At 40.6% G+C, this 27,726-nt stretch overlaps 1 protein-coding gene across 1 annotated transcript in view; it reads right to left on the bottom strand.

Moving 5' to 3' along the window:
• The window catches only part of ros1 (c-ros oncogene 1, receptor tyrosine kinase), a 209,736-nt gene that overhangs the window by 63,276 nt on the left and 118,734 nt on the right, over positions 1 to 27,726 (bottom strand). Inside the window, exons 39-42 of the mRNA XM_048540717.2 lie at positions 26,651 to 26,780; positions 25,338 to 25,426; positions 21,255 to 21,458; positions 15,364 to 15,498 (exon numbers count right to left, since the gene is read on the bottom strand). Of these exons, the coding sequence (XP_048396674.2) occupies positions 15,364 to 15,498; positions 21,255 to 21,458; positions 25,338 to 25,426; positions 26,651 to 26,780 (558 nt within the window). The remainder of the gene's footprint in view (positions 1 to 15,363; positions 15,499 to 21,254; positions 21,459 to 25,337; positions 25,427 to 26,650; positions 26,781 to 27,726) is intronic.

Consider the following 27,726-nt stretch of genomic DNA (forward strand, 5'->3'; position numbering starts at 1 on the left):
CCCAGCAGCGACAGTGCTTCGACCTACGGCAACTGATAGGATCTGGTGAGAGCGACAGGAGAGGGGAACCACAGGGTACTAAGTTAATGCGGCCAGTTGGAGACAACAGCAAAAGAAAATTTGCTCAGACTCATGAAGAGAAACACTCCATGCAACATGACAAACTGACACTTGGCCAATTTCTGGTCAGGGTCAGCTCAATTGTGTGTGGTGGAAGCAAAAGGCTTTCACACCAGATGTTGTCCTGCCCATGCACCAATAAATCAGGGGGTTGGGGAGCACAATGGGATGAACAAGGGGAGTAGCAGTTTAGCTGGGCACAGAATGTTCACTGATGAATTTTTCCAGTGAAACAAAGATTGATGGCAGCAAGTGACAAGAATGAAGACTGTAGTGCACATTTGCTTCCAAGAAGATTTGCAGCATTGACGGAATCTTTTTTGTACTTGAACAAAATGTTAATTCCCTCTCGACTCGAAAGGTTTCAAGATGCTTTTGCTCCCCATTAAGGATGACAGCTGTTCCCAAGCCAACATCAAAAAATAATTTCTCCCTGAAGCGTAATTAAGAGATGAGGAAATATGACCATGAGACAGTCACATATACCAGGTTTAACTGTTCAGATCTAATTAGCAAAATCTACCCAGTCCACTAAAAGAATTAAACATCTCATGCCCCTGGACCTGATTTTCCAAAAAAAAAAAACAATAAGCTAAAGAACTTCACAGTTCAGAGTGTGCTGGTTATCTTTCAAAGCTCCGAAACAGCAAAATGATCCAACACTGACCTATAAAACCCTTGAAAACAATGGTCCAGCAATGGTCTTGGAAAGGACCTAATTAGGTTTTTGAAAAGAGTGCAGTTGGCCACAAATAAAAACAAAATTATCAGTTTAAGTTGATCTTTAGCTTTTCCATATTTGTAATTAGAGTAGAAAGATCTCAAACTCCTTTGAAATGTTTTCAACAGTTCCACAAAGCCTTTATGCAGCAATTAAAAATTTCCAGCAACCGCAAGGATTTTCAAATTTTGGGTTTAATTATTAATGAAAAACATATCAGACAACTATGTTGGATTTTTTTTTGAAAAGACAGAAAAATACTTCTTTCCCAACTGACATTAACTGCAGTTACTCATGAGGTTTAGAAGGGATTTGACCAAAATCTTTCATCTGGAGCTCACAACCCCTGGGTTCGTGGCAGGAACCATCATATTTTTAAAGTAGTATTTAGAAGATCACTTGAAGGGCTGTAATATACAAGGTTACTGGCTCACTGCTGGAAAATAGCATTAGCAGAGGTAGGTGCTTAATGATGGGTGTTAGTACAATGAACTAAAAGGGCCTCTTTCTGCCCTGTACACTGCTGTGTGTCTATGATTCCATGACTACATCCCCTAAGCCTAGGGAGGAGTAGCTGCAGATAATCTGTCTGGAAAATCTCAACATAACAGGAGGAAGAAGCATGCAAAAATGCAGCTTTCCATATCTGACATTGATTGCCTTCAACAAAATTTGAGGAGGTCTGGAAATAAGTTACTCGTGTGTGTTCCCGGTCAGCATTTGGCACATGATGTTAGAGACCACCAAGTGATGAAGTGGAAAACGGCTGAAAGGGATAGAAACAAAAAGCCTCATTCTCTGTTCCTTTTCTTAATTTACTTCTTAAAACTTAAGAATAGCTTCTCCCACAATCTTTTCTTGCAAACTAAAGGAGTGCAAATCATCTGCTAGTCAAAAATCAGCTGAACTGGCACTTCTGCGTGGTCACATTTCTGATTTGAGATTGCGAGGTGTTCTCCAAATGCACAGAAAGCAGGCAAATTAAACAAAGTATAATACTGTGCCACTCCCAACATCATTGCAAATACATACATAATGGAATCCCTATTCTTCTAATCACTTCAGACATGACCCTTTATTCTAAAGTAGATTCCCAGTCTACCTAAAATTACTCTCCCCTCATACTGAAGCTTTCACTGATTACGTTTTAAATTGCAGTTTTCCTGCATTGCTGGGTTGCTTTTCCTTCTGACCTGTCTTCCTGCCTGTCTGTCTTTTGCAAACCATTTGTGATCTTCTCCATCCTGTTTCCTCTAATGCCCAGTCTAATACTCCTCAGATTTAAACATTCCCAGGGAATAAATTCTCATGTTATTTCATTAAAAGTTACTACAAACGTTGGGGAATTTTGGCACTACAGTAAGCACCTGAGATAAACTACCACGATGCGAGTGAGGGGAGGGGAAAGTAACAATCATTTTCAATATCTCATCCCTGTCCAATGAAATAAAATTACCAGCATTACAGTTGACGTGAGGCAGTGGAAACATTACAAAACAATCAACTACAAGTGGCATTTGGGAATTGGAGGCAGGGGCTCTTGTCACAACTCAGAATTGCATCTTCAATTCATACCCTTCGTACTTTTCAAACAACCTGGGAGGGAGAAGAGAAAAAATACACAACAACCTCAATCAAGCTAAGAACAACATATACAGTTTTCAAACCGGAATGTCAAGTGCTCCCTTTTTGCATTAAATAGATGTATAATCCTCCACACAAAGGCCGAATGTTGTACACCTTGGAGTAGGGCTTTCCAAAATGAGCCTCAGGACCCCAAATGGGGTCATGAGCTGTGAGGCAGCAAAGGCTGACCCACTACTTCTCCCTGTTCTAATAAATCTTCTCCTCGCCCCATTGCTCACTGAGGGGTCGCAACAGTTTGAGCCAAAAAATAGAGTCACAGTGGGAATAGGTTTATTTCCGTAGATCTTGTCTTTCACAACGGAAAGCTAACTCACAGCCTATCTAGAGCTTCCATGGAATCAGGTATATTCATGTTGCCTCTATACAAAAGGCGCTCAGACCACCAACAGAAGTCCTTGGAAAGACAGAAGGCAGGAGTAGCAGTAGGTCATTCAGCCTCTCGAACCTAGTCTGCCTTTCATCATGGTTGTGACTGATCGTTGTCTCAATACCCTAATCCCGTTCTCCCACCCCATATCTCTTGATCCCTTTAGCCACAAGAGCTATATTTACCGCCATCTTCAAAGCATAACGTTTTGGCCTCCACTATGTTTTGTGATAGAGAATTCCACAGGCTCAGCACCCACGAGGTGAAGAAATTTCTCCTCATCCAAGTCCTAAAAGGAACTCAGTCCTTGTCCTTAAACTAGATAAATAATTTTAAAACTCCTGGGGCTGAATTCACCCATCAGGAAATCTTTCCTGCAGCTAACATTTCACAATTTGCTACGTTTTCAGGCAATTCACACCCCTACCCTATTCTTCTAAATTCCTACAAATACAATCCTGACTCAATCGCTCCTCATACATCAGCCCCACCATCCTCGGAATCAATTTGGTAAGCAGTGTTATTGAGACCTTCCAGCATTTTGATTGAGAGTAGACTGATGGAGTATTAATTGACTGGGTTGGATTTGTCCTGCTGTGTGTGTACAGGACACATCAAGACAATACAAGGGAGTTACAGGAGGTTCCTAGGTTTACATTTTTAAATTCTCATCTGTGCATTTATTAGCCTAGAACTGCCCACAAAACCCTCATGAGGAGTCACATTTGAATCAAAGCGTGAACTGATTCTCTCTCCACGGATGCTACCTAACCTGTTGCATATTTCCCGTCTTACTTTTGGATTTCCAGCATCCATAGCGTTTAACTTTGATTTTAATTTATTGCTGTAAGGTCCAGGGGATGTGATGGCTTGTGCCTGACTCTACCTCCACCCCGAAGAAAGGTCAGCAGGAAGCAGACACGTCCGCTAGAAACACATCCATTTGTCAGAATGCAGCGCAGGTTGACTGGCCTACATAAATCGTGGCACCTCTATCCACACACAAGACATGTGCCAACAGCAAGTCAGTCAAATTGTCTAGCAACTCCATTGCTCCTGGCAATGCCAGAGCTCAGTGGTGGGCTGCTACATGCAAGATTAGTCTCTGGTTTTACCACGGGAGTGATCCTAACAGGGAGTGGGTGGGGGTGGTGTAGAAGGGGCTGGGGACCAGGCTCTTTACAGGAACGTGGCACAGCAGGAAGGATGGAGTGGCATCTTCAGATACAGCTGTGATGAATGCAGGGTATCTGATGAGCAAGGCATTCTCCTTTCCTTTGTCCCTTTACTCACGTAGGCATTTGAAAATCGGTCTGATGGCTCCCAACTGAATGCCTTTGCCAGCCTTGTTCTGGAGTGGGCATTGTGTTATCATTATTTTAACGAGCTCAATCATCTCTTAACTGTTTCTTTCTACATTATGGTCAACTGCTGACTTCAGCACCCTCTCACCATTTGTACCATGGGGTTATGTTCAGGGGTGGTTAGGCAGATGACAGGCAGCTGCTGAAAACACAGCCGGCTGGGCATGCATCATCCAGCCCTATGTGTCCTAACACATGAAATTTTGTCATTTACTACCTTGCATAGGTCACTGGGAAGTTCAAGACCCTTTTTAACAGTTAATGGGTCCCAATGGGGATTATAGCCATGTGCAAAGATACCAGATGCAGGGACATATTCATTTGGAAGAAATTCTAATTCATTCAGGTCTTCATGTCAGACAACACTGAACTGATATGAAGAGGGAAAGTGAGTCTTATCAGTTTATCTATACAAATGGAAACCCAACTATACCTGACAAATGTCATCAAGGAGTCAGATGTAAATAAGGATCTGTTCTCATGCATTAGATGTGGCCATCACAGGCAACGCTAACATATATTACCTGACATAATCACTCTGGAAAAATGTGGTGGGGAGGTATATGCTACAGTTCATATGGTGGAGGCGCTCCAGCAACTCTGTCAGAGATGGAGTTTCAGAAACCTGAGTGAAACTAATTAACTAACACTGGTCATCCGTTATGGCAGGAACTTCAAGGGAAAGCCAAAATAAAAATCACCTATTTGGCACTTCTAGCTGGAGGTATGTGCATATGCTTCAGCCTCAACTTTTGAACTCATGCACCAGGTTCCATCAAAATGGTTAGTTATCTAATACTAACAATTAGATGTTACAGGGTAGCACAACATTTACCTGATCTGCATGTTTTATGCTCACTTGACTGTCGACAGATGCCACGTCCAGTTTTTAAACATCATTCAAGTCCTGTGCAGTAGCTTCACCAAGCTAGCACCTCATCTGTAGGTGCACCTGATGCTTCTCCTGACATGCACTCTTACACTGTTGAAATCAATCAAGGTTAGTCCACTAACTTTATGATCATGACAGAGGAAGGCATATACTAGGTGTTTAGATTATAGATTATTCTGGATTACATTTTTACTGTTACTGATGGCCCACAACACTATGGATACACATTTTTGTAGCTGTTCTGAATCTACTCCATATAACATGATGATAGTGCCAGATAAGATGATGGAGGTTGTCCTCAGTTTGAAGGAAGGACTTGAACTCCACAAGGAATGTCCAATGGAGAATCCTCCTTTTACCATCTTGGGCTAGGCACCTGCAAAAGGTATATTGGCAGGAAGAGGGTTATGTTTATTTTTCATTTTGCTTCTCTCGCCGCCTGCGACAGACCCTGTTTGTTGGAAAGATCCTCAGAAACCAGCCAGCTTGAGCTGTAGTGGTGCAATTGAATCATTTGCACTGATTTTTGCATTGAAGTCCTTTAAGAAGTACATTTTATGCTATTTCCAACTTTTCCAACTGTGTTCAACATGGAGAAGTACTGATTCATTTGCTTTGAAGGGTAGGGGTAGCAGTTCTTCATGTTTCTTACCAGCTGTGTGGGCTTCTGGAACTGGAAGTCAATGCCACTGTCGATGTATTGACGCCTATCACCTTGAGTAGTGCCTTTCGGCAGAGATAAAGTCAGTAGCTGTGGTGGATGAGGCATAGGCAATAATTGACAGGAGATTTCCTTGCCATTTGTGACCTGCTGCCATGATGCACTATGAGGTCAACAGCCAATTTTGATGAAACTCAGAACTCCCAATAATATATCACCATGTTGCCAACACTGGTTGATAGAAACAAAAGAAAATAGGAACAGGAGTAGGCTACTCAGCCCTTCGAGCCCGCTCACTGCTCGTCATGATGGCTGATCATCTGACTCAACAGCTTGTTCCTGCTTTTGCCCCATATCCTTTAAATCCTTGAGGGTTATATCCAACTCCTTCTTGAAATCACAAAATATTTTCGTCTTGACTGCACTGTGGTAGAGAACTCCAGAGGTTCACCACTCTTTGATTAACAAAGTTTCTTCCCATCCTGACTTTTGGATAGACCCGTTAGTAATGGTGGATGTGGTGACCGGGATGTGGGCCAAGAGCCAAATTTACAGAATCAAATACACGTCAAGTAGATCTGAAAGATGATCTTCCCAATTTTGGCACAAACCCCAAGGCCTTTCTAAGGAAGGTTTTGCAGGATTAATTGAGCTTGGTCTATCTTTGTCATGTCTATTGTCTATGGCATTCTCATGCATCTATTTGTATTCTCATTCAACGTTTGATACAATTGAGGGGTTTGGCAGTCCATTTGAGAGGGCAGTTAAGACCTAATCACATTGTTGTGGGTCAGGAGTCATAAAGGTCAGACATCATGTGGGCTTTTCTAGTAATCTAGTAGTTTCATGGTGACCATGAACAATATAGTTTTCCTAGTTCAGACTTACTTCCTTTGCCAAGTTATTTAGGTAGCTCAATTTAAATTGCCCACTCCACATGGTGGAATTTGAACTCATGTCTCTGGATCCTTAGTCCAAGTCTCTGAAAGTTCTTAGGATAAAACAGCAAACTACCTGAAGTTGATAATATGATAGAAATCATACCCAGAAATGGACTTGAGTTTTACAGAATAGGAAGAGTATTCCAAAAAACAAAGTTCAAACTCCATCAACTCCAGAATTCAACTTGTTGAACCATATCCAGAAATAAAATTGCTTCATTACCACTTCAATACCACCAACTATTGAAATAAAAATCCATGTGATTCACAGCCTTTTAGGGAAGGGAACCTGTCATTATTGGCCACATTGGTCTGTAGTGACAGTGGCCCACAGCAATGTGGGTGACTCTGAACTGCCCTCTGAAATGGTCTAGCAAGCTATTCAGTTGTGGCAAACTTTAAAAAAGTCAGTCGAGAAAGTGTGAAACCCAGTGGGCATTTCAGGAGGATGTAGGGGACTAGGTCTGTAGGGGAATGCATGGCAGGCAAGCTTGGGAGAGATTAGGGTACGTCAGGATGATAGATTCATGCGGAAGAAGGGGAGAAATTGTCGTGGAGGGGAAGGAAGTCAGCAAATTCAGGCGACTGGAGGGGGCATGGAGTTGCTGCCCATGCAAGGGGAATTGGGGATCTGGTCAGAGGTAGAGTGTGGGAAGGTGGGGGTGTAAGAATGGAAATTAAGCAACCACGTTTAGTGGGGATTGTTGGCCAGATGTCCTTGGGAGTGTACAGAGTCAGGTTGGATGTTAGTTAGGTATTTGTAGGAGCAGACAATGGTGGGCATCAGTTTTATAGTAGCCAGAAGTTCAAGCAGTTTATAATCCTTCAAACTTTTTCTAGGTAACTATGTCAGGTCAGTAAGTTAGAATCTAACTTTTGAGGGAACTACTTCAGGTTGATAGGTCAAATTCATCTAAAGTTTCCAAAGCTAATGCCAAGTTGAGGATATATTTCAGAGGGTTTCAGACTCCAAGTAATCGCCCATTGGAAATTGTAACATCCCAGGCAATTCCCACAGAGTCAGCCCTATCAAGACTTCACATGGCCCTGATGCACAACTCTAGCCCACACTTCTGATAAGAAGGTAGTCAGCACTGAAGATCTAAGCCAAGGTTTCTCTTTTCTGCGCGCTCCCCCCCCCCACCCCATTCTGTGGATTTCTTATGGCATTTGCTCATGTCTCCTCTCCATTATTTCCCTCATTGAGCACAGATCCTGTAACCCAGATGACATAAATAGCATGTGCATTCAAGAGGGCAAGGAGTAATTGTTAAAGGAAGAACAATAAAAAGGGCTATCAGCAAAACACTGGAGAATGACATTAAGTCATAATGCTCATTCACAAAGCCAGCGCAGACATGATGAGCCAAACAGTCTCCTTCTGCACTGTAACAATTCTGAGTCTGTGATTTTAATAGAACTCAATGGGAAAATGTATAATTATGGGCATTTTTATACAAGCTTTTGAATATTTGGATGATTCACAGAGACTACTCAAATCCATACCATTCCTGGAAATTTCTCACCATATCCATCTTGTGTTGCAGATTTTTTTGTAATACAGGATTCCCAAAAGAGATGGTATCATTGCGCATTCTAAAAGTCTGCAGAATAGCAGCCAGAAGTCAGAAAGATTTGAATTTCTAACTTATGGTAAACCAGCCATAACAAATTTAGTTGCATAGCCGTGTAGCCAAAGTACTCAATCACATTCCTACTTCACACCCCAGCACTGACAGCCCCAAGCTCACTGGATACCAAGACAAAATATTAGGCTTTGGAAACAATTGCTTTTATTGATCAATAATCTTACACCTTGCACTTTTTTTGACGGGGGGGGGCGCACTTTGGCTAACCAATATCACTAGGGCTTTTTAAGAAACACACCCAGTTAAAGTTTATTTAATTGACAATAAAAAAAGTCAACAAGAGCGCATGTGAAAAGTCGTGCTCATAGGTGAGGATTTTATAGCCCAGAAACAGAGAGTAATGGTGTCAGGTCAGGTCTCTGGCCGCATGCAACTGTAGGTGCAGCAAGTGATTCGGTGACGCCGTTCATGATTTCAAAACTAGTAATTTACTTTGTGGGCTCTTCCCAATTTTGTCCCCCTCCCAGTGAGTGCAAAGGGGCCGCAGCAGGGGTGTCAGAACATCAGCAACTTTTAAAGGGTGACGACGAGGCAGCAGCCGCTGGTGCTGCTGCACTTGGCAGCCATATTGGTTGGCTTTTCACTTTCCTTCTCAATGACGAATGGGGGCATCCATTTCATTGAGATATCCAAGCCCCTTGTCGAGATTGCTGTCTGGATGATGGTGAGGGGCGCGGGGTGGGCGCGGGGGGGCGGGGGGGGGTGGTGGAGTTCAGTTTTTCTACCTGCTCTTGGAGATATGGGGCTAAGTGGTTAAACAATGAGAAATATTATTCTTCTAGGGGTATTAAATGGCTGCAGGAGGATTGGGAGGGATTGTTTAGGTGGCTTTTAGATAATAGGAGTCTGGCTAGATGGCTGCAAGATGATGGAGAGGTGGTGAGAGAATTCCCACAGACAAGGGCAGGGGTAGATGGTGTTAAGTAACTCCTGGATTATTCGGGGACCAGATCATGATTGCTGCTGGCTGCCTCCAGTAAATTTGGGCTCAGGCTCTGATGCCCATTGGCACTGGGTGTGGGTGGAGATGCCAATGCAGTGGCCATTTCAAGTCCTGCCTCAGGGTGCAGAGGTGCCAACAGCAGCGCAACCCCCTCCCCTCCCCCCCCCCCCCCAGCCCCTCAATTACATCACAAGTCAGTGCAAGGTCACATTACAAACAGCGGGCAAAGAGGAAGGACCATACATGTCCATCACCCTGCCAGCTCCTGAAAAATCCTACTCACAACGTCAACAATAATTTTGCTAAATCACCTTCGGTTGCCTCTTGGCTTGGAACCTACATTTTTCAGAAAAATAGTTTAAAACTTCGGGGAATATTGCACAGCAAGTTAGAGAGTGATTGCTTCCAGGGCTTGGATATAAATATGATGAGACAGGAGATACAAAACTGACAAGAAGAAAGTTCTTTCCAAAGCTGCACTGCAAGAACGGTCTGCAACAGCAGCAATACAAAGCTCCTCCAATGTACACGAGCCCAAGTTCAGTCCATTTTTCCTGCCTCCGGGTGCAGGGTTCAAATTCTTCTTCAGACAGTCCTTTTAAATAATAACCTATGTTCTGCTTCGTGTGGGCTTCAGCAGAAGTTTCATGGTTAGTGATAGAGTGAGGATTCTTCCCTCATCACGCCCAATATTTTACAAAATCTTGGCACAGCGGGGCCTGAAAACAGACATTGCAGCTCCTGTGTCCAGCGAAGTCTTCCACTTCCAATATCACTGACCAGAATCTCTGATCAACGTTCTTAATTTCTTCTGAAAATTCTGCAGCTAGGCTTTCATTATTTCCTCTTTCACGGACTCTACATTATTAGAAGCTTGCACTTGTCTTTGAAAGGTACTCCCTAATCTACAGTACCCATTAAAATGAATCTTTTTTTTGTTTGCCCCTGCTGGACATTCTTCCATATAATGTGCTTTTCTCACACTGCACATCAAAATCATCATGTACGATAGAGCTACTGTATCATATTCTTTCAGATGTTTTAGTAGTTTTGTCATATGATTTCTAGAGAAGGGCCATCCAGTTTTGGTCAGACCACAAACCACCCCTCCTGAAGCTTCAGAGATTCTCTACAGAATGCCCCAATTCTGCCCTCTGTTTGGTTTGCTTTGAGTAATTTGTGGCCTGTCAGATCTTCCGTTCTTTGTAAGGGGTTCGGTAAAGCACAATTGAATATACCAATAACTATCGCTACGTGGACCGACATCTCCATAGCCACAACCATGCACTAGTGTGAAAAGCTCACTTATAAACATGTCAGCGTGACATGACACCTCTATTGTGACTACCCTGGTTGGGCCTCACTTTCTCAATTATTAATCTTTTCTTCAGACTGAACAAAATGTCAAATGCTGTTAATATCTCAAATACGCCGAAATCTTGTCAACTCCTTTCCTTGCCAAGATATCATCTGCTGCTGGGTCTATACCTTGATCTGGTGATTATGAGCTTTTGTTCGCAATCTGCAGGCTGCTCTGTACCTTCCAAAGGAGTTTCTAGAGCTCTCATCTCGGTCCTTGCTGCAGGCCTGTAATGTTGCTGTGTTGCTGGAGGAGTTGCCGTGGTTATTCTGTGGGTGTCAACATCTCCAGTTAAAGTCCTTTGTGATTCCTGCATTGTGAGGCATGGTGGCTCACAGCCCCAAGTACCCTGGCTCAATTCCATCCTCAGGCAACTGCCTGTGTGAGGTTCCTCTGCGTGCTCTAGTTTCCTCCCACATTCCAAAGATGTGCAGGTTGAATAGAGTGGCCATGGGAAATGCAGGATTACAGGGATGGGGAAGCGATATGGGTGGGATGCTTTTTGAAAGGTTGGTATGGACTCGATGGGTCAAATGGCCTGTTTCCATGCTGCAGGACTTCTATACGTTACCAGTAATCTGGAGTAAAATAATTCCAACTTTTTATTTGCACTGTCTATTACTGTCGTTTTAGTTAGAATCATGTTCCTCTAAATGCAGAAGTGGCTTCCCTCAGTCTCCAGTTCAGATGGTCCTGCTGCCATCATGTTCACATCAGTTGCATCATTGACTACTTTACATTAACTGCATACTCCACGTTAACCACTCCATCAACTGGTCTCAAGGTGGTATTGGCGAAGGCAAGGAGAATTTGCATAGCAGAAGGCTACAGACTGCTCATTGGTTGACAAATCCTTACATTACTTCACAGTGTTTTCCAAAGAAAGACGATGAAAACAGACAGAAAAAAAACGCTGTGTGGTGGGGGGTTTTGTGGTTGCAATGCAGTTGACAGCGATCGTAATCCTTCAGCATAACAGAATCTCACAGAGCAGCCACAGAATGAATAGAGTGAGATGAGGTAAAAATGCCAAACCAGTTGCGGGGGGGGGGGGGGGGGGGGGGGGGGGGGGTGGGGGGTGTTACTTTGAGGTTTGGACTGACTTTGTTGATACAACGTGGGAGTCCTTGATACAAACACGGAGTTCCCAGAAGTGGAGAAATTCCCTTCCCTAATACCTTAACTTCAAAATACTTGCACATCCACATAAATATTTGGTGACAAATAAATAGATCAAAATAACTTTCATGTGATAATATGGAAGCTATTGTGTGATTTTAAATACCTCTATTGTCGGCAATTATTTAACAAACAAATGCAACTTCTCTGTGTAAACTGCCAAAGTGAAATCTCACCAGAACACTATCTGGGGGGACCGGGCTCAAGAAAAAAAAAGAGAAAAATGCACCTGCTGGCTAACATCATTGGAAACTATAACAAGCAGGACCTTCCCATGTTCCCAACAAAGCTTGGGCATTTCGCCAGTTATTAAATCCAGCTACAGCCAGACAATTTGGTCTTTATTTTATTTTAATGTGGCACTAGACATCTCACATGACATTTCCAAATATGGAATTACACTCTGGGCTTACTCTGATTGCTTGAAATGACTTAACTGCAATGGAATTACTAAAGAATGAATAATAGCAGCATACACTATGATTGTATGAGCTTCTCAAAAATGCACATGTAACTGTATAACTTGCTTTCATACATGCTGCAAAAGGAGCTGAAAAATGAAGACTGTAAGATGAAGTTTAATCCATTCTCACTTATCTGTGTAATGGTCTTTAACCGTACCCTTATTTTACAATTTACAGATACGTGGCAAGTCTACAAAAGATGCCAACTAATCTGTTTATTGCTGAATTTCAAATAGAAACAAAACTTTTGCGATAGACACTTTTGAGTCCTTTTGTCCAGAACTGTACCTTTTGGAGTATTTTCACAAATTTCACTGACTTTTCACAGTTTCTGAATTTCAGAATTCTACATTAGCCTAGATGGTGTTTTACCCAAAATCTCAGCCTCCCTGGAGCATACATCAACATCCTTGACATGTACAAACATTTCTGATAGTGGATCTTTGCAATGTAAAATTGGAATGAGATTATTTTCCATATATTTCAAACATGACGTTGTGGCCATAATTCAGTTTAAATGCGGACTTTTGAGTGGAATTAATTTCAACAGGATGGTCAGTGGAAGTCTAAGCAACACAAATAAGCATTGTCCACTTTATTCCACAACAGATATCTCTGAATTGTGATATCCACCACCCACACAAAGTTCTCCCCAATTTATCATTGGCTGCTACTTGTTTCCAACGTGAAGGTATATGATTTTGAATTTTAGACAATGATCCTCTTCTACAATGATAGACAATGAATGGATTACAGGGTCAAAGCGATTTCCTTAGTTTTTGCCATAAAATAGCTCTGCACTGTTTTACAAACAGAAAAGCTAGAAATGAATGCAATCAAGATCACAGCAGCAGCTTGTTCTAAAAACTCTAGTAACAGTGAGATTTAAAGTAGAGAAATTAATACTCCAGCTGTTCATTTGCTTCCGAGTGTGCACTGTCTGTTTCAGAACCTGCAATAGTAACAGGTAACAAAACCGAAATTCTACTTAACATTGTGTCAATTAAAATTGAGAAGCACCTTTTTTACAAATTTGTTTGAGGTGGTGTAAAATGGAAACATAATGGAATTCATTTCTTAAAAAGGCTTCATATAGTTTGGGTGCCCTCTACTGGGCAGCATGTAAAATATACACAACCGTTTTGACACGCACTCAGGCCCCCCGACCAACTGCAGGCTCCAGTGTGAGACAGCACAACACTCCTTCACTTTGGCTCAAACCCAAACCCATTGACACTGTTCCAAATCCCAGGGGCAACCTCTGTGTCTAAGTGGAGCAGGCACTTGCCAGCTGCTCGTGCCTGTCCCTATTTGTCTAGCAGACTGTGGGACAATCCAACAGGTACTCAGTCAGCAGTGCCCTCAAAGCACAAGGCTGAGGAAAGCACTGCATGTTATAACAACTTACTGAGCAGAGCTCTCTCAGGGAGCTCAATAATATCATCATGTGCACACCAATAAAACATGGGTGCAAGGAGCAGGTGAGTGGGGTAGTGAGTGCCCGTGTGAGGGGGTGGGAGGGCGAGCATGAGACAGGAGCAAGTAGGTGAGTCTATAAGAGTATTGTTGTGCAAACAGTGGAGGCTAGTGGGGAGGCAATTGTGTCTGTGCGGAAAGAGTGGGGTGCAGGGACGTGGGTCATAAGCCACAGGCCTGGGGTGGTGGTGGGCTGGGTGAACAGAAACAGGGGTTGGCACAGAAGTGGACAGCAGGGTGGCAGGTGGACAGGGGGGCATCCGTGAAGTGAATGAGAGCCCTGGGATTTTAAGGCTGGTGGTCAAACAGAAAGGAAGGTTACAGGCATTAGACCTAAGATTTGTTTTGGATATTTTTATTTTGTCATGGTGTTTATTTCACGTTCTGCTTGAAAGCTGGGAGGAGGAACAACGTGTTGTGATCTGATTTTCTAAGGCGCAGATGAGTGATGGAGCAGTAGGCATCTTTGATGGTTCTGCAGTAATGGTCAGGGATGCTTGGCTTCCTGGTGAGGCAGGAGACACGGTGGTATTTTGGTACCTCCCTCTTGCCATGATGAATAAGGCCTCGGGGAATTTTATCAATGCATTTGCAGCCGTGTACATTTCACCCAGAGCATTTTTCACTTCCAACTCTCTCCGGGACCTTACAGTCCACAGGACTCAACATAAGGCTCAATAATAACTTTAGAGCCTGACTATATCCTTCCATGTTTTTTATCCACCCCACTCCCAGGTTCTGTTATGACATATGTTGTTTTCAGCACAGCCCACACATTCTTCCCTACTCTCAGCTCTCATCATCACTTATTCAGCTTCTCCTCTGTCCTGGCTTACTACTGTATGTCCATCTCTTTCATATCTTTCTCTGGGCTTAATCTCAACTCACCCACTCACCTTGCACCCACCCGCCACCTTGATCTTCAGCACAAATGCCACTTTTTCCCAGCTGCTAATTATTCTGATGAAAAGTTACCAGACTCTAAACGTTAACTCTGCTTTCTTCCTACAGGTGCTGCCAGATCTGTTGAGTTTCTCCAGTCATTTCTGTTTTAGTTTCAGATCTCCAGCATCTGTACTTTTTTTTGTTTTATATCAATGTTTATGGCACCGAACAAACCTAATACTTCTGTCAGTTAATTTGTCATGTTCCTGTATATTGTAACTGTTTATAAAACAACAAGACCCTCACTTAAGACTCACTGCTATATCTATATCTCACTTTTATTTCAACTACAAAAATTAACTTAGGGCTTCTCAGGAAGTAAAAAAGATAATTGGTAATTTTCAACACAGATCTGCACGTCTCAAGAGAGAGATCAGTGAAAAAGAGGGCAAGTAAAATGTCTCCCCAAAGCACTATGCAAGACTCGCTGCAAATCAACCTAAATTCTTGTGTCCTATTTAGCAGGCCAGAACCTACTTAAAGCTCCAAGAACTCAACAAGTGCATGCTTTGAGTAGAAAAGCTCTGTTTGCAATTCACCACACAGATTGCTGTTACTCGTACTTTCTGAGCATGGCTTCAGAGTCAATATGAGTTTTTAGTATAAAAGATGCTTTAAACATAATGGTACATACACATTTTCTGGACAATTTCTTGCTTTCTCCAGTCTCCCTCCTGTTCGAACGAAGTGCAACACCTCCAGGTTAGTACGAGCTGGGTAGGGCTGCTGCCCTAATGTCATTACTTCCCACATTAAGATACCAAAAGACCTGGAAAGTGATTTGAAAAAAAACATTTCGGAATAAATAAATCACCAAAAATATTAGTCTAATCATTTGCCGGATTTCTCTTACTACCAGAGTAAAGCAAATCCTTAACACTGTCAAACTTTATGCCTGGTTAAGGAACAAATTATTCTTTAATCTAAAAGTCAGGCAACCAGGATTTCATCTCTCCTTTTTAACCCTGGATATATCTCTAATTTTTCTATTGGCCAACATCAGAAAAATGAAACAAAGCTTAACTATTTGATGTGAGGTGTTTTCCCACTTTGCTAAAATGTTGCACACAACCTATTCAAAGTGCATACGCACAACTGGCATAACACAATCTCAGTGAATATTGAAAAACAGACATTTCCCTATGCCATAATGTACCATTCCACATCCTCATTTTCACACTTCTGCTTCATGACAACTTGAACCTGTATTTGCTGCTGTATCAAATTGTTCTCATGTTTCATGAAATGAGATTGGGGGCAAAGAGGAGAAGGAAGAAAACAAAAAGAGAATTAACTCCGCACTTGTAGAAACAAATATTGCACTCTACTGTGTGATTTACAGACTTAATGCTAGTCCATGAATTGGGCTTTTATGAGCCTAAGCATACAGTTCACTAATACCAAAACTTGACTGAACACCTCTGGACGAAAAAGAGATGAACAAAAATGAAAAGTTAGTCAATGATTAGATAAGTAAAGACAGACCTTCAGCTTTGATATAGTTTGGTTTAATGCACCTTGCTGTATTGCATTTTGTTTCTATCCATATAATGAGGCATGGAACATACTTTAATTCTACAACTAAATATTTATTTTTGGGTCACTTTCTTCAAATAACTTAATTGCCCCCACTTTAGGTTATTCTTCCTGTACACCATTACAAAATGACAATGGTAGGCAGGTGGCCTGTTAATACATGACCAGCTGTTGGATGGTTTACAGTAGCCATCTGACTATTTCCTTTCTCCCCTCCCCCACTTCCTACGAGCAAAATCCTTAACCCAATCCCCAGTGGCCAAGCTCAGACCAGAATTCTGAATGCAAAATTGCCGGGGCTGTACTTACCACTTTGCAAATTTGAAAGCTGTGTTTTCAAATTGGCAATGTGCTTTTCCTCTACTTGCCCTTTTTTGAAATAGTTTAGTGTCAGTGGGAGATACCTTATAGCATCCCTGCCTCTGCGCCAGAGGCTCTGGGTTCAAGATCTATGCCAGGATAAGGCGGCCACAGGAGGAGATGTGTTCAGAATGTCACCGAAGAAATTAGTTATCAGCCTGTAAATTTTTTCCAATATTCCTGATGGCAGGAAGCAAGAGTGGAAAAGTTTCTGGGCCTGCCATTTGATTGAAGGCAACAGCAAACCAAGCATGATCATGGGCCAATTCAATTGGCATCCATGATCACTAATGCAAAGGAAGGGTGTGATGGAATGTATACAATACACATTTTTTTGCAGATTATGATATAGGTTGGTGTTGTGCAGGGCACTTTTATAGGTCAGTAAGTATTTCTGAAACACTGACCTAAAGGTATCAGCTCCAAGATGACTTATGACTTCAACCAACTGTATGATTGATTCCTGTTGTGTTAACAGAACAAAATATCAATGCTTTTAACTTTATGACAGGTAGCATAAGTAGTCTTGACTTCAGTTTAGAAGAAAAGAAGTGTGTTTAGTTCAAATGAGAAAGAGAATTACCCCTTAGCAGCACTTGTGTTTTTCAGTTCTGTGGAAGGAAGGCAGTAGCAGTATTTTTTTTCCTAGTATATGAAGCTGCCAAGCCTGGAGCACTTGGGATAAAATCTTCTAGTTGGTAGAACTGAGAAAGTTTAGGCCATCACAAATCAGGAAAGGTTAATTGCCAGACACAAAAAAAGAGAGTCTTTTTAGTGTATACGAAAGAAACTGGAAGGAGCCAGTGAAGGAGAAACTTAGAAGCATTGAGAGGGCACTGTAGTTTCTCTAGGCTTGAGTCTATGTAAGGGTAGTTATGGATGTAGCTGAACTAAAGGGAAATTTTATTTTACTTTTTAAGTCAAGGTATTTCTGAACAAATCTTTTATACCTGTGTTGCTTATTACTATAGCTATATGGCTATAAAAATGATTTTTTCTCCTTTGCGAAATAAGCTTATGTTCTGCATCTAGAAGAACATTGACAGACTCATGTGAATATATCTCAGTGAGGACCACTAGGCTAACCGAAAAAAAAAGGAATAATACAATCTATCAAGCCAGCTTTCATCCTGAGCTCTAACGTGTTCAGGATTACAACCAGCTATGGTAATCCAGGGTTATACCAAGTGTCAATGGGCTCCAGGTGACTTGGTCCACACATTGGTCAGTATGCTACATCAGGCACCTTAAAGCAGCGGGGTTATGACAACATCAGTTACACTCCCGTCTCATGCTGTGTGCATCATTAACCAGTAATCAGCCCTGTTTTCCAGCAGGCAGTTTCATTAACAATGTCCAATTTTACTAGTATTCTACAATGGTACTAACTTCAGAGACCACATCAATGTATTGCTGGTCATTTATGTAATATCCCCAATAAATATGGAAACCAATAAATATTACTTTTCAAATCTCTTGTTTTATACCCAGGCAGTCAATTTTCCATCTATTTCTAACACTTCTTAATGAGGATTTCGTTTCCCTTTGACCAGAGCCAATATAAAATTGGACTTTACTAGCCACATTTTTTAATGAGAGTGAGTGGACTTGTAAGAGTGGGCAAAAGAAATTTCATCTTAATCTCAGAGGCCAAGGTGATATACATATCTGCAGTTATTGACACAGTTCACATAATATTTTACTCTGTAGAGGGTACAAAATTTTAGGTTGTTTCTTACTCCGATCAGGACATAAGAAAGGTCTAAAGCATATTTTATGCCTGGAAAGAATTATTCAAAATACTCTTACAGTCGTTACACCAACTCACTCCCCCCAGTAGCAGAGAATAAAAATCAAAAACGTAACTGCGGAGATTTTTGGTTCAGGCCTGAAAAGAATGAAGCAGCAAACTGGACCTGTCCATGGTAACTGGCAGGAGGTTCAAGCCCACTTCAGACTTTAGATGTAATTTAACATGATCCTAGCAGGCTCCAGGTGTCAAATTGGAGTGGAAAGTCACCATAAAAGTCAGTGCTGAGACTAATGGTTCTGCAGCACCACCTACAGGAATCTGGTAGAAATGCAGTCATGTAAAAATAATTTAAGTACATTAGCAACTGAGAAACTATATCACTTTCCAAAATTTATTTTAATTGATATGAAATCTGAAGTCTTTGCATCTATTAGTTGGAACAATGGTGTAAGGAACAATTTACCTTTTAGCAATAGATATTAACAATGGACAGAAGTTAAACATTTTTGGGGGCGTACTTCAGACAGATTATGTTTTAAAAACTTGCTACATGGTACTAATACAGCTGTAAAAATGATTCTTGCACATCTCACTGTACCACTGTTTGAACACTGTACTGCAGGCTAATTGCTATACAACATTTGGTTGGCTGAGCACCATTTTATTTCAATGGTGACACTTTCAATTCCAAGTCTGAGGTTTAAGAGTTCTCATTCCATTTCTACATAAAATCTAGACCAGTTCTTCAATACAATGCCAAACAGTGCTGCATTGGAGGAGGTGATGTGCTTAATGCATGGCGTCCTTGGGAAATCCCAAAGTGTTTTATAATCAAAAATTCTCATCACTTGCTGTAATGCAAAATGCACAGAGAAAGTCTCCACAGTCTGCACTGAGGCAAAGAATTAGTTAAATTGGTCTGGAGATTCCGTGTGATGGCACCATTTTTTGGAATAAACAGCACAAAAGCACAACATTTTCAGCACAGTTTGCACTGTGGACAAATCGAGGGTCTGTGATCAATTATGCTTAATTTGCAAACATTGTACTAAAATTAGTCATAACCTCATGGGGTGAAATAATCAGCATAGGGAGCTTCTGCTAACTGTATCCATTTGCAGGACTTCAGCACACATTACAAATCAAGCTTAATCTTTAGGGTGCAAGCATACTAACGGTACATTGAGGGGTTTTGAATGAACTTCTAAAAAATTAAGGAACTAACTGTAATACCTTACTGAACTAGAAAGTGTATATTTTATAATTTTCAGTATCTTAAAATTGGTTACTTGCAGGCACTTTGATAAAAATCCTTATACCTGGTGATAAAATCAATTTCTACCTGTACCAATAACATTTTACCAAGCTACCCCAATGAAATATATAAAGGAAAACTTTTAATGCAATTTTCATTACGAGTTACATTTTAAAGTAAGGGATGATTGCACAGATGCTGAGCAGATTTTACATCGAGCAATACGAGAACTGGTTTGAGTGGGAACTTGCTGGTCAGGGGGAAATAAACACCTCAAAACTGCTGCAATTTGGATAGAATCAAGTGCACCCTGAGTAATGAGCGTCATAACGTATCTGACCAGATTGATTCAAAACTATCGACCCAAAGTGGAAAGTCAATCTCCTTGGATTTTAGTCATAGTTGTCACCTGTTGGGCCTTCGCATAGCTTCTCATTCGAAAGGCTCCACCCCTGGAATTGTAGCCAAGATGTTGTGTTCCAGTCATTGATGTGGGACTTAAACCCACAACCTCCTTACTGAAGCTACCAGAGCCACAACTAACAGGCAGGAGTTTTCTGTTCACACAGTGTGGATGCATCTGTTCAGGTGGGAGACAGTCAATGTTCCACAAGCTCTCTTCAGATATTCTTCCATCAAACACTTTGTGTAACCCACTGAGGAAGCATCTTGATGCTCGAGTCCCACTACTCCTGGGGCACTGCAACAGCTAATGATTGAATCAAAATGTGCAAAGTCCCCACTTTATCCATTAATGGAATCAACATAGACCAGGTTCCTGGACTTAACAGAAATTTTACTCATTACAAATGAGTAAAATTTGATCATAATTAAATAGCTATCTAATGATTAAAATTCTAAACACACACACACACACACACACACACACACACACACACACACACACACACACACACACACACACAGCAGCAATCCAGAGTTCGCTCAGATGAAGTCCTGGCAAGCAAAAATATCTTCATTGTCTTTCCTTCACATTTTTTTTCACTTCTTCACACAAAGCAGTAGCAATTGGTACACTAACTTAAACATCCCTTGGTCACTAGTGAAGAGCCTCAGCTCATACACTACCTCCCCTTCCAGAGATCAAAAGGCTTCTCAGTATATTAAAATCACACCAACAAGCTGTTCAGCAGCTCAGGAAATGAAGCTGTCATCAGCCTGATGGCTGTTGCCCTCTGCGACCGGTCACAATTGCACAATCCAATCAGCTATCTATTACCAGCCAATCTCACTTTGCACACACCTCTCGGTACTATGCCATCTATTTACGTCTGTCTCCATTACTTGCCATTCAACAGTACATACATGACTTACAGTAAGTTTCAATAATTTGAAAGTGCAGCAATTCTTTCCACAAGCTTTGATTTTAAAGCAGTGCCTTCTCCTTTTCAGTCCCCCATCAAAAGTACAGAAAGCAAAATCATACGGTCCTTACACTCCATCAAAACATAAAATTCACAGATCATTTTTCTCATTGCTGGATGCATGATCTTGCAGACACTACATATCACTATTTGCCAATCATAGATGAATTTGGCAGACATGACCAGGCACTACAAACACATTATGATTGAATTATGAACGTGAAATATTTACATACCAAACATCAGACTGATTTGTGAACATGCCATCAATTAAGCTCTCAGGTGCCATCCATCTGACAGGAAGTAGCCCTTCTCCTTCCTTTCTGTAGTAATCATTCTTATAGATATCTCTTGCAAGACCAAAGTCTCCTATTTTCACCTTGCGATTTGTGGAGTTGTATTCCTGTATGGAAACTAAACAGTTTCTAGCAGCCAGATCCCTTTCCAAAACAAAAACAAAACAGCAGTTACTCAACAAAATACACAGTCTGCTAAAACACACCAACATGTAAATTCCCCCTAAAATATGCGTGTTTGGTTTGGTCAATGTGTCGCAAACAACTCTGTTGAATGTCACATTTAGGGTAGCAATGCTGACAAAAAAAAACTTGATTAAATCTCTAAAGGGAAGTTAGTAGTTCATCATACACCATTAAGGCAGCAGAATGCAAGAGCGTTTTTATAAGCAATACCAGAGGATGATGGTAGGTGGATCAGAATTAGAAACAGGCAGCCAGTTCAGATTTATATTTTTGGGGATACTAAAGCTGCCATTCTCTGCTGGGAGGGGGGGCAGTCAAAAATTGAACCCACAGTATTTTAGACAACAAAGTGTGGGGCTGGATGAACACAGTATTTTAATTTGTTTCTGATTCTTTCCCAACTACTGTTCATTCCAGGAAAAGCTCTGGTAGCTCAACGACTGATTTATTTTTATTTTGTGATCTAAGCAATGTAGTGGACAAATCTGCAGGCTCTGCAATCTATGTAATTATCATTGTCGGAATATGAGTACCATTTTTCTTCTGCTGCTTTCAAAAAAAGCAATTCCATAGTAACAGCAGTGACTCCAGTGTTACAGCTTTTACTGATTATCTTTTTCACTTGCATTCTTTGCTTTCTGATTTATAAGTGCCACAATCAGCTGCTCTGATTCTTTCCATTTCAAAACTATTCATCAATTCAGACAAAAACTCACTCTACACTACACACAAACATTGATTACGGCTTCCCAAACATTCAGCTCTTTGCTCCTCCTATGTTATTTAATAGGATCATGTATGATCTTAGTATAGAAGGTCTAGAGGAGGTTTTGCAGTGGTAGCGCACCTATATTTGAGCCAAGAGTCTTGGGCTCAATTCCCACCTGCTCCAGAGATGTGCAACAGCATTCTTGAACAGGCTGATTAGAAAATAAGGAAGGTGCAGAAGGGGCATGATAAAGCAAATAAAAGAAGCAAAGAGAGATTATACTAAGGAGGAAGTAAAAGGACGAATGGGACTTATGAAGGACCAAAAAAAGAGAATTTGCACCTTTGAAGATTTGGAGATTAGAAACAAGGGGTCTTGGCTCAGGTATTCAATATCTTGCATTTTTCTTTACCAAGGAAGCAGATACTACCCAGATCATGGTGACAGGAGGGTACAAAGTTGGTAAGGAGGAGATCTTAGATAGATCCTTGTTCTTAAAGTTGTTGAGACACTAGGACCAGATGAAGATGAAAAGAATACTAAATGAATTGAGAGGGAGATCTTCCAAAGTTTCAAGAGGACATTGAGAAGTTCAGAAGAGTTTTACCAGAATGGAGGGTTTAAATATTAAGGGGAGTCTAGAAAGCCTGGGATATTTTTCACTAGAGTGTAGGAGGTTGAGAGGTAACCTCAGAGGTTTATAAAATAATGCAGGGTGTAGACAGGGTGAATGCAAGTGTGTTATCCGAAGGGTGGGGGACTTCAAGAGGAGGGAGCATATTTTTAAGGCAAGTGGAGAAAGATTTAAAAAGACGTTCGGGGATTTATTGTTTACACAAAAAGAGCGGTTCTTGTGTGGAATGAACTTCCAGAGGAAGAGGTGGGTGCACGTACAGTTACAATGTTTAAAAAACATTTGGACAAGTACATGAATAAGAAATGTATGGAAGGATATGAGCCAAGCACAGGCACGTTAGACTAGTTTACTTTAGATCGGCATGGACTGGTTGGACCGAAGGGTCTGTTTTCATGCTGTATGACACTACGTTAGAGGAGTGGGAAGCTAAAGCTTCAAGTGGAGAAATATGAGGTGATAGCTTTTTGAGTAAAGATCATCAAGACACAGTTTAAGCTAAAGGGCATTATTCTAAAAGGAGCAGGAGCAGAAGGATCTGGTGTTACGTACACAAGTCAATAAAAAGGTGGTAGGGAACAGAGAGAGTAGTTATAAAGAGTGCAGTATTTAATAGGGTCACAGAATACACTTGCAAAAATGTAATGCTGAGCTTACAAGACACTTGTTAGACTTCAGCTGGGGTATCGCATACAGTGGAGTGCCACACTTCAGGGAGGAGGTGAATGCATAGGAGAAAAAGTGCAGAAGGGGGATGATAGCTGTATTATTGCTATACTTTTAATACAGAGCCCCAAAAATCATTCTGGGGAGCTAGGTTTGAATATCACCATTGGAATTTTAATTTTATACAAATATAGAGGTAAAAGGTTTAGTGTGGACCATGAAATGATTGTGGATTGTTGGAAAAACCCACCTGTTTCATAAATGTCTTCTTGGGACAGAAACTGCTGTCCTTACCCAGTCTGGCCTACATGCGGTTCCACACTCTTGGTAACGTGGTTGATGCTTAACTGCCCTCTGGGCCATTAGCAATGGGCAATAAACACTGACCGGTCAGCAATGCCCACATTCCAATGATTGTTTTTTATATAGTTGTTTATGAGAATGGGACCAGTGATGAGAAACTTCAGTCATGCAGAGAGACTGAAGAGGTTGGTTCTGTTTTCCTTTGGGGGGGCAAAAGGCTGAGAAGAGATTTGACAGCTTGAAAAATTATTAAAGATCAGGACAAAATAGATAGAATGATGCTATTCCCACTTGTAAAAGGAGCAAGAACCAGAGAATGCAGATTTAAAGCAATCATCAAAAGAAGCAAATGTGTTATGAGATGTGAAATGTTTCCATGCAGTGCGTAGTTAGGTTCAGAAAAGCACTGTCTGAAAGTGTGGTGTAGGCTAGTTCAATTGAGGCATCCACAAGGACATTAGATTATTACCTGAGAAGAAACAATGTGCATGGTTACTGGGAAATGGCGTTACATCATAATGGTCTTTTAAAGAGCCTGTGCAGACACAATGGGCTGAATGGCCTCCTTCTGCTTTGTAAGAGTTCTAAGATTCTGTAATTGTGGCCTCAGTTCCGTTTTCCTGACTACCTTAGATACCCTTCGACTCCCTTGTTAGTCAAAAAGCATCTTAAATAAGATACCAATGAGAAATGGGCTTTTAAAAAAAAATACAGATTGATTTAATTGAATTAAATCAGTGCTGAAAGGCCCTCAGTAGACCTTGTATAAAAAAAACCATAACTCCAACACTTGAATACTAATACCATAAATGTGAAAGGCACATTTCAGCAGATTGCCCAGCAAAATACTAAAAAAAACGCATGCAAACTATAGGGTAATGAGAGAAAGAGAGAGTGAGTGAATCAACTAGTTATTTATCTTTTTCAAAAGTTATCATTTTTCTTCTGGAATGGCATCTCATGGACTCAAAGCCTTCTGCAGAGGAGAAAGTCCTGAAGACTTCTGTTCTCTTGGTGATTTTCTTAAAATTGTGCCATCTTTTTGCCATTCCAATGACCATTGGAAATAGGTTTTCACTACCTGCCAATTAATACTCCTCCCAATGTGCACAAATCTGTCATCTGTTCTCAACCCTCACTGGTTGCCTGAAAAGGCCTTGGGCCAAATTTCCACCACGGAGAAGATTTCTTACTTTCCAAGATTTTACAATTACTTACTGCCCAAAGAGTTTGGAAAAATTAACTAATTGATTTTAAAGATCTATTTTGTTTTCAAATTTGTTTTTTTTTAATGCTGCATCAGGGTTTGTATTTTCTCACAATGTTACCAAGTTAGTTTTCAAAAATAACACATGGTTCTCATTAAGGCAAGTTCACTAAATAGGAAGCTAATCTGAAGTTGAGTTCTTTCACCGAAAACAGTGGCTTACATTTTGCTCATTAAGAGTTGGGATAAGCTAACAAATCTGCCCAAATGTATTTGCAAAACATAGACGTTGAAATAGTAATACAAATGGTAACTTACCTGTGAACAAAATGCATTTTCTCAAGGTAAGTACAGCCTTTTGCAACATCTAGACATATATCTATAAGGTCACCTACACAGAGCAAAGGCTGATGAAAAAAAAATGATTGAGATTAATCTCAAAGCACTAATTATGAAGAAAAAAGGTATTATAATGCTGAACTTATAAGTCAAGTAGATGTAAAATAATAACAATTGGTGTTGTGTTTAATCAAAACTGGATAATTATCCACTTGTTTGCATATCCAAATGCCTGTGTAACAGCAAATCGTAAGGATAAATACTGGAGTGGAAAGGATTTGTTTTTATTCCACATCAATTGGAATGAAGGTGATGATAGTTATGAAAGGCAGTGACCTTGAAATACAGATGGACAATCTTATGTAGAAATTCCAAAATGATTTTCATATGTCTTTCATAAGGGATCAGTGAAATTGTTTTTAAAAGGTTATTTTATCCTTAGAATAAAACAAACTGAATTCCTAGCTATTTAAATCATGCACCATTAGAGTTTCTTTTTAAGGTTCACTAAGGATTGATCATATCAAGTTGATCCCAAAACCAGCAAAACAAGAAAAATTCTGTCAAGTATAGCCAATAACCCAATTATCATATTATAACCCATTACACTTCTCACTTTCCAAAACTAATTTTTCAATTCACCGAGTAAGTGAGAAATGCAACCCAGCACAAGTTTTTTGCAACTTGGAACCAGCTAAATACATTTGTAATCCAAACAGCATGAGCAAACAGTATGAAACCTCATTAACCAGTTACTCCATGCTTTATGTTGCTTCTTCCTACAGGTTCTGTTCTGTATGTCAGGCTTAAGTAACCACTATATAAAAATGTAATTCAAAATACCCGAATGCTAAAAGTCGGCTTCACTTTGTTCTGTAAATTACAAAATTAAATAAGAGATTAACATTGAAAACAACACAATCATGAAAGGGAAATACATGGTGTGATGGAAAGCTTGCCTGAAGATATCGGTTTGTAATCGTTTTATAAAACAATGTTGAGAGAGTGAGAAGAGACAGGAATGAGTGGCAAGAGGGTGCAAGCAATTATGGCTGCGGCAGCTGTGAAATTTGCCTATTTTAGTTTAGAAATGTGATCGGCATTTGATTGCATGATTAGGGATTTTACTACCTGTTCATTGACAAATATCTTTTTAGATTATACCACGGTGAGAAGTTATTAAATTCATGTTGCTTATTTCTAAAACCACTAATGAAAAAGATCTGCAATGTTATTATTCATCTTCCAGCAATATAAATGACGAGATTGTCAATTATTTCTGTCTAACCCACCTGAGACCCTCTAGCTCCTCGGAGATAACTGAGCAAGTCTCTTCCCTTCATCAGCTCCAGCAGCAAGAACTGTGGCTCATTCAGTAGGCATACACCCAGCAGTTTAACAATATGGGAATGATCAAAATGACTAAAAGAAAACGAAAGCTCACAATAAGAATCAAAGTTGCCAGAGTTAAGAGAGCAGACATCTGCCAATGCAAAACACATCTGAAACAAAAGTAGTAATGAAAGACAAAAGATAAATTGTATGGTTTGTAAAAAAACACAAGAAAGAGGAAATCTTTATCCAGAGTTAATGTGAAGGAATCTTTTGTCAAAATGTTATCTTGGGAAAATTTGGCTCCATCTCTATATACATACCAAGATCAGCAAAAGCAATTGCTGTAGATAATGTAAAGTGTGAGTGTAGATAAGGCAAAATCAATGCCATACTTTGTTATAGATAACAAAGTGTGGAGCTGGATGAACACAGCAGGCCAAGCAGCTTGTGCTTGTGCGAAGCTGCTGTGTTCATCCAGCTCCACACTTTGTTATCTCGGATTCGCCAGCATCTACAGTTCCCATTATCTCTCCATACTTAGTTATCTCTGCCACTGAAAGTGGGCAGAGTCAATGTTTACATGAGTTTACAGGCCAAACATCTGCATTTCAAAAATGAATGTATTTTGCAAATACATCTTACACATATAGGGTATGGATGAAGGAAGAACTGATTAATTTTTGATGAAGTTGTGGATCAAGATGGGTTTTCAATTATTTCCACTAAAGTGAGGCGAGTTGATTTTAAGGTTATTTTCACTGGAACACCATTGATTATTTAAGAACTTTGTAAATTGTTTCGGTTACCATGGTAGAATTTGTCACAGATACCAACAGATGAACAGAGCTCTTAGAGCAGACTGTTAGATGGAAGAGGTAAAAAAACCCTCAAGAAAAGTCAGAGTCATACAGCACAGAAACAGACTCTTCAGTCCAACCAGTCCATAATTCATAAACATAATTCCAAATTAAAGTAGTCCAACCTGCCTGCACTTGACCCATAGCCCACCAAACATCTATTCACGTACTTATCA

This window comes from Stegostoma tigrinum, chromosome 12, assembly GCF_030684315.1.
Source record: "Stegostoma tigrinum isolate sSteTig4 chromosome 12, sSteTig4.hap1, whole genome shotgun sequence".
NCBI lineage: Eukaryota > Metazoa > Chordata > Chondrichthyes > Orectolobiformes > Stegostomatidae > Stegostoma > Stegostoma tigrinum.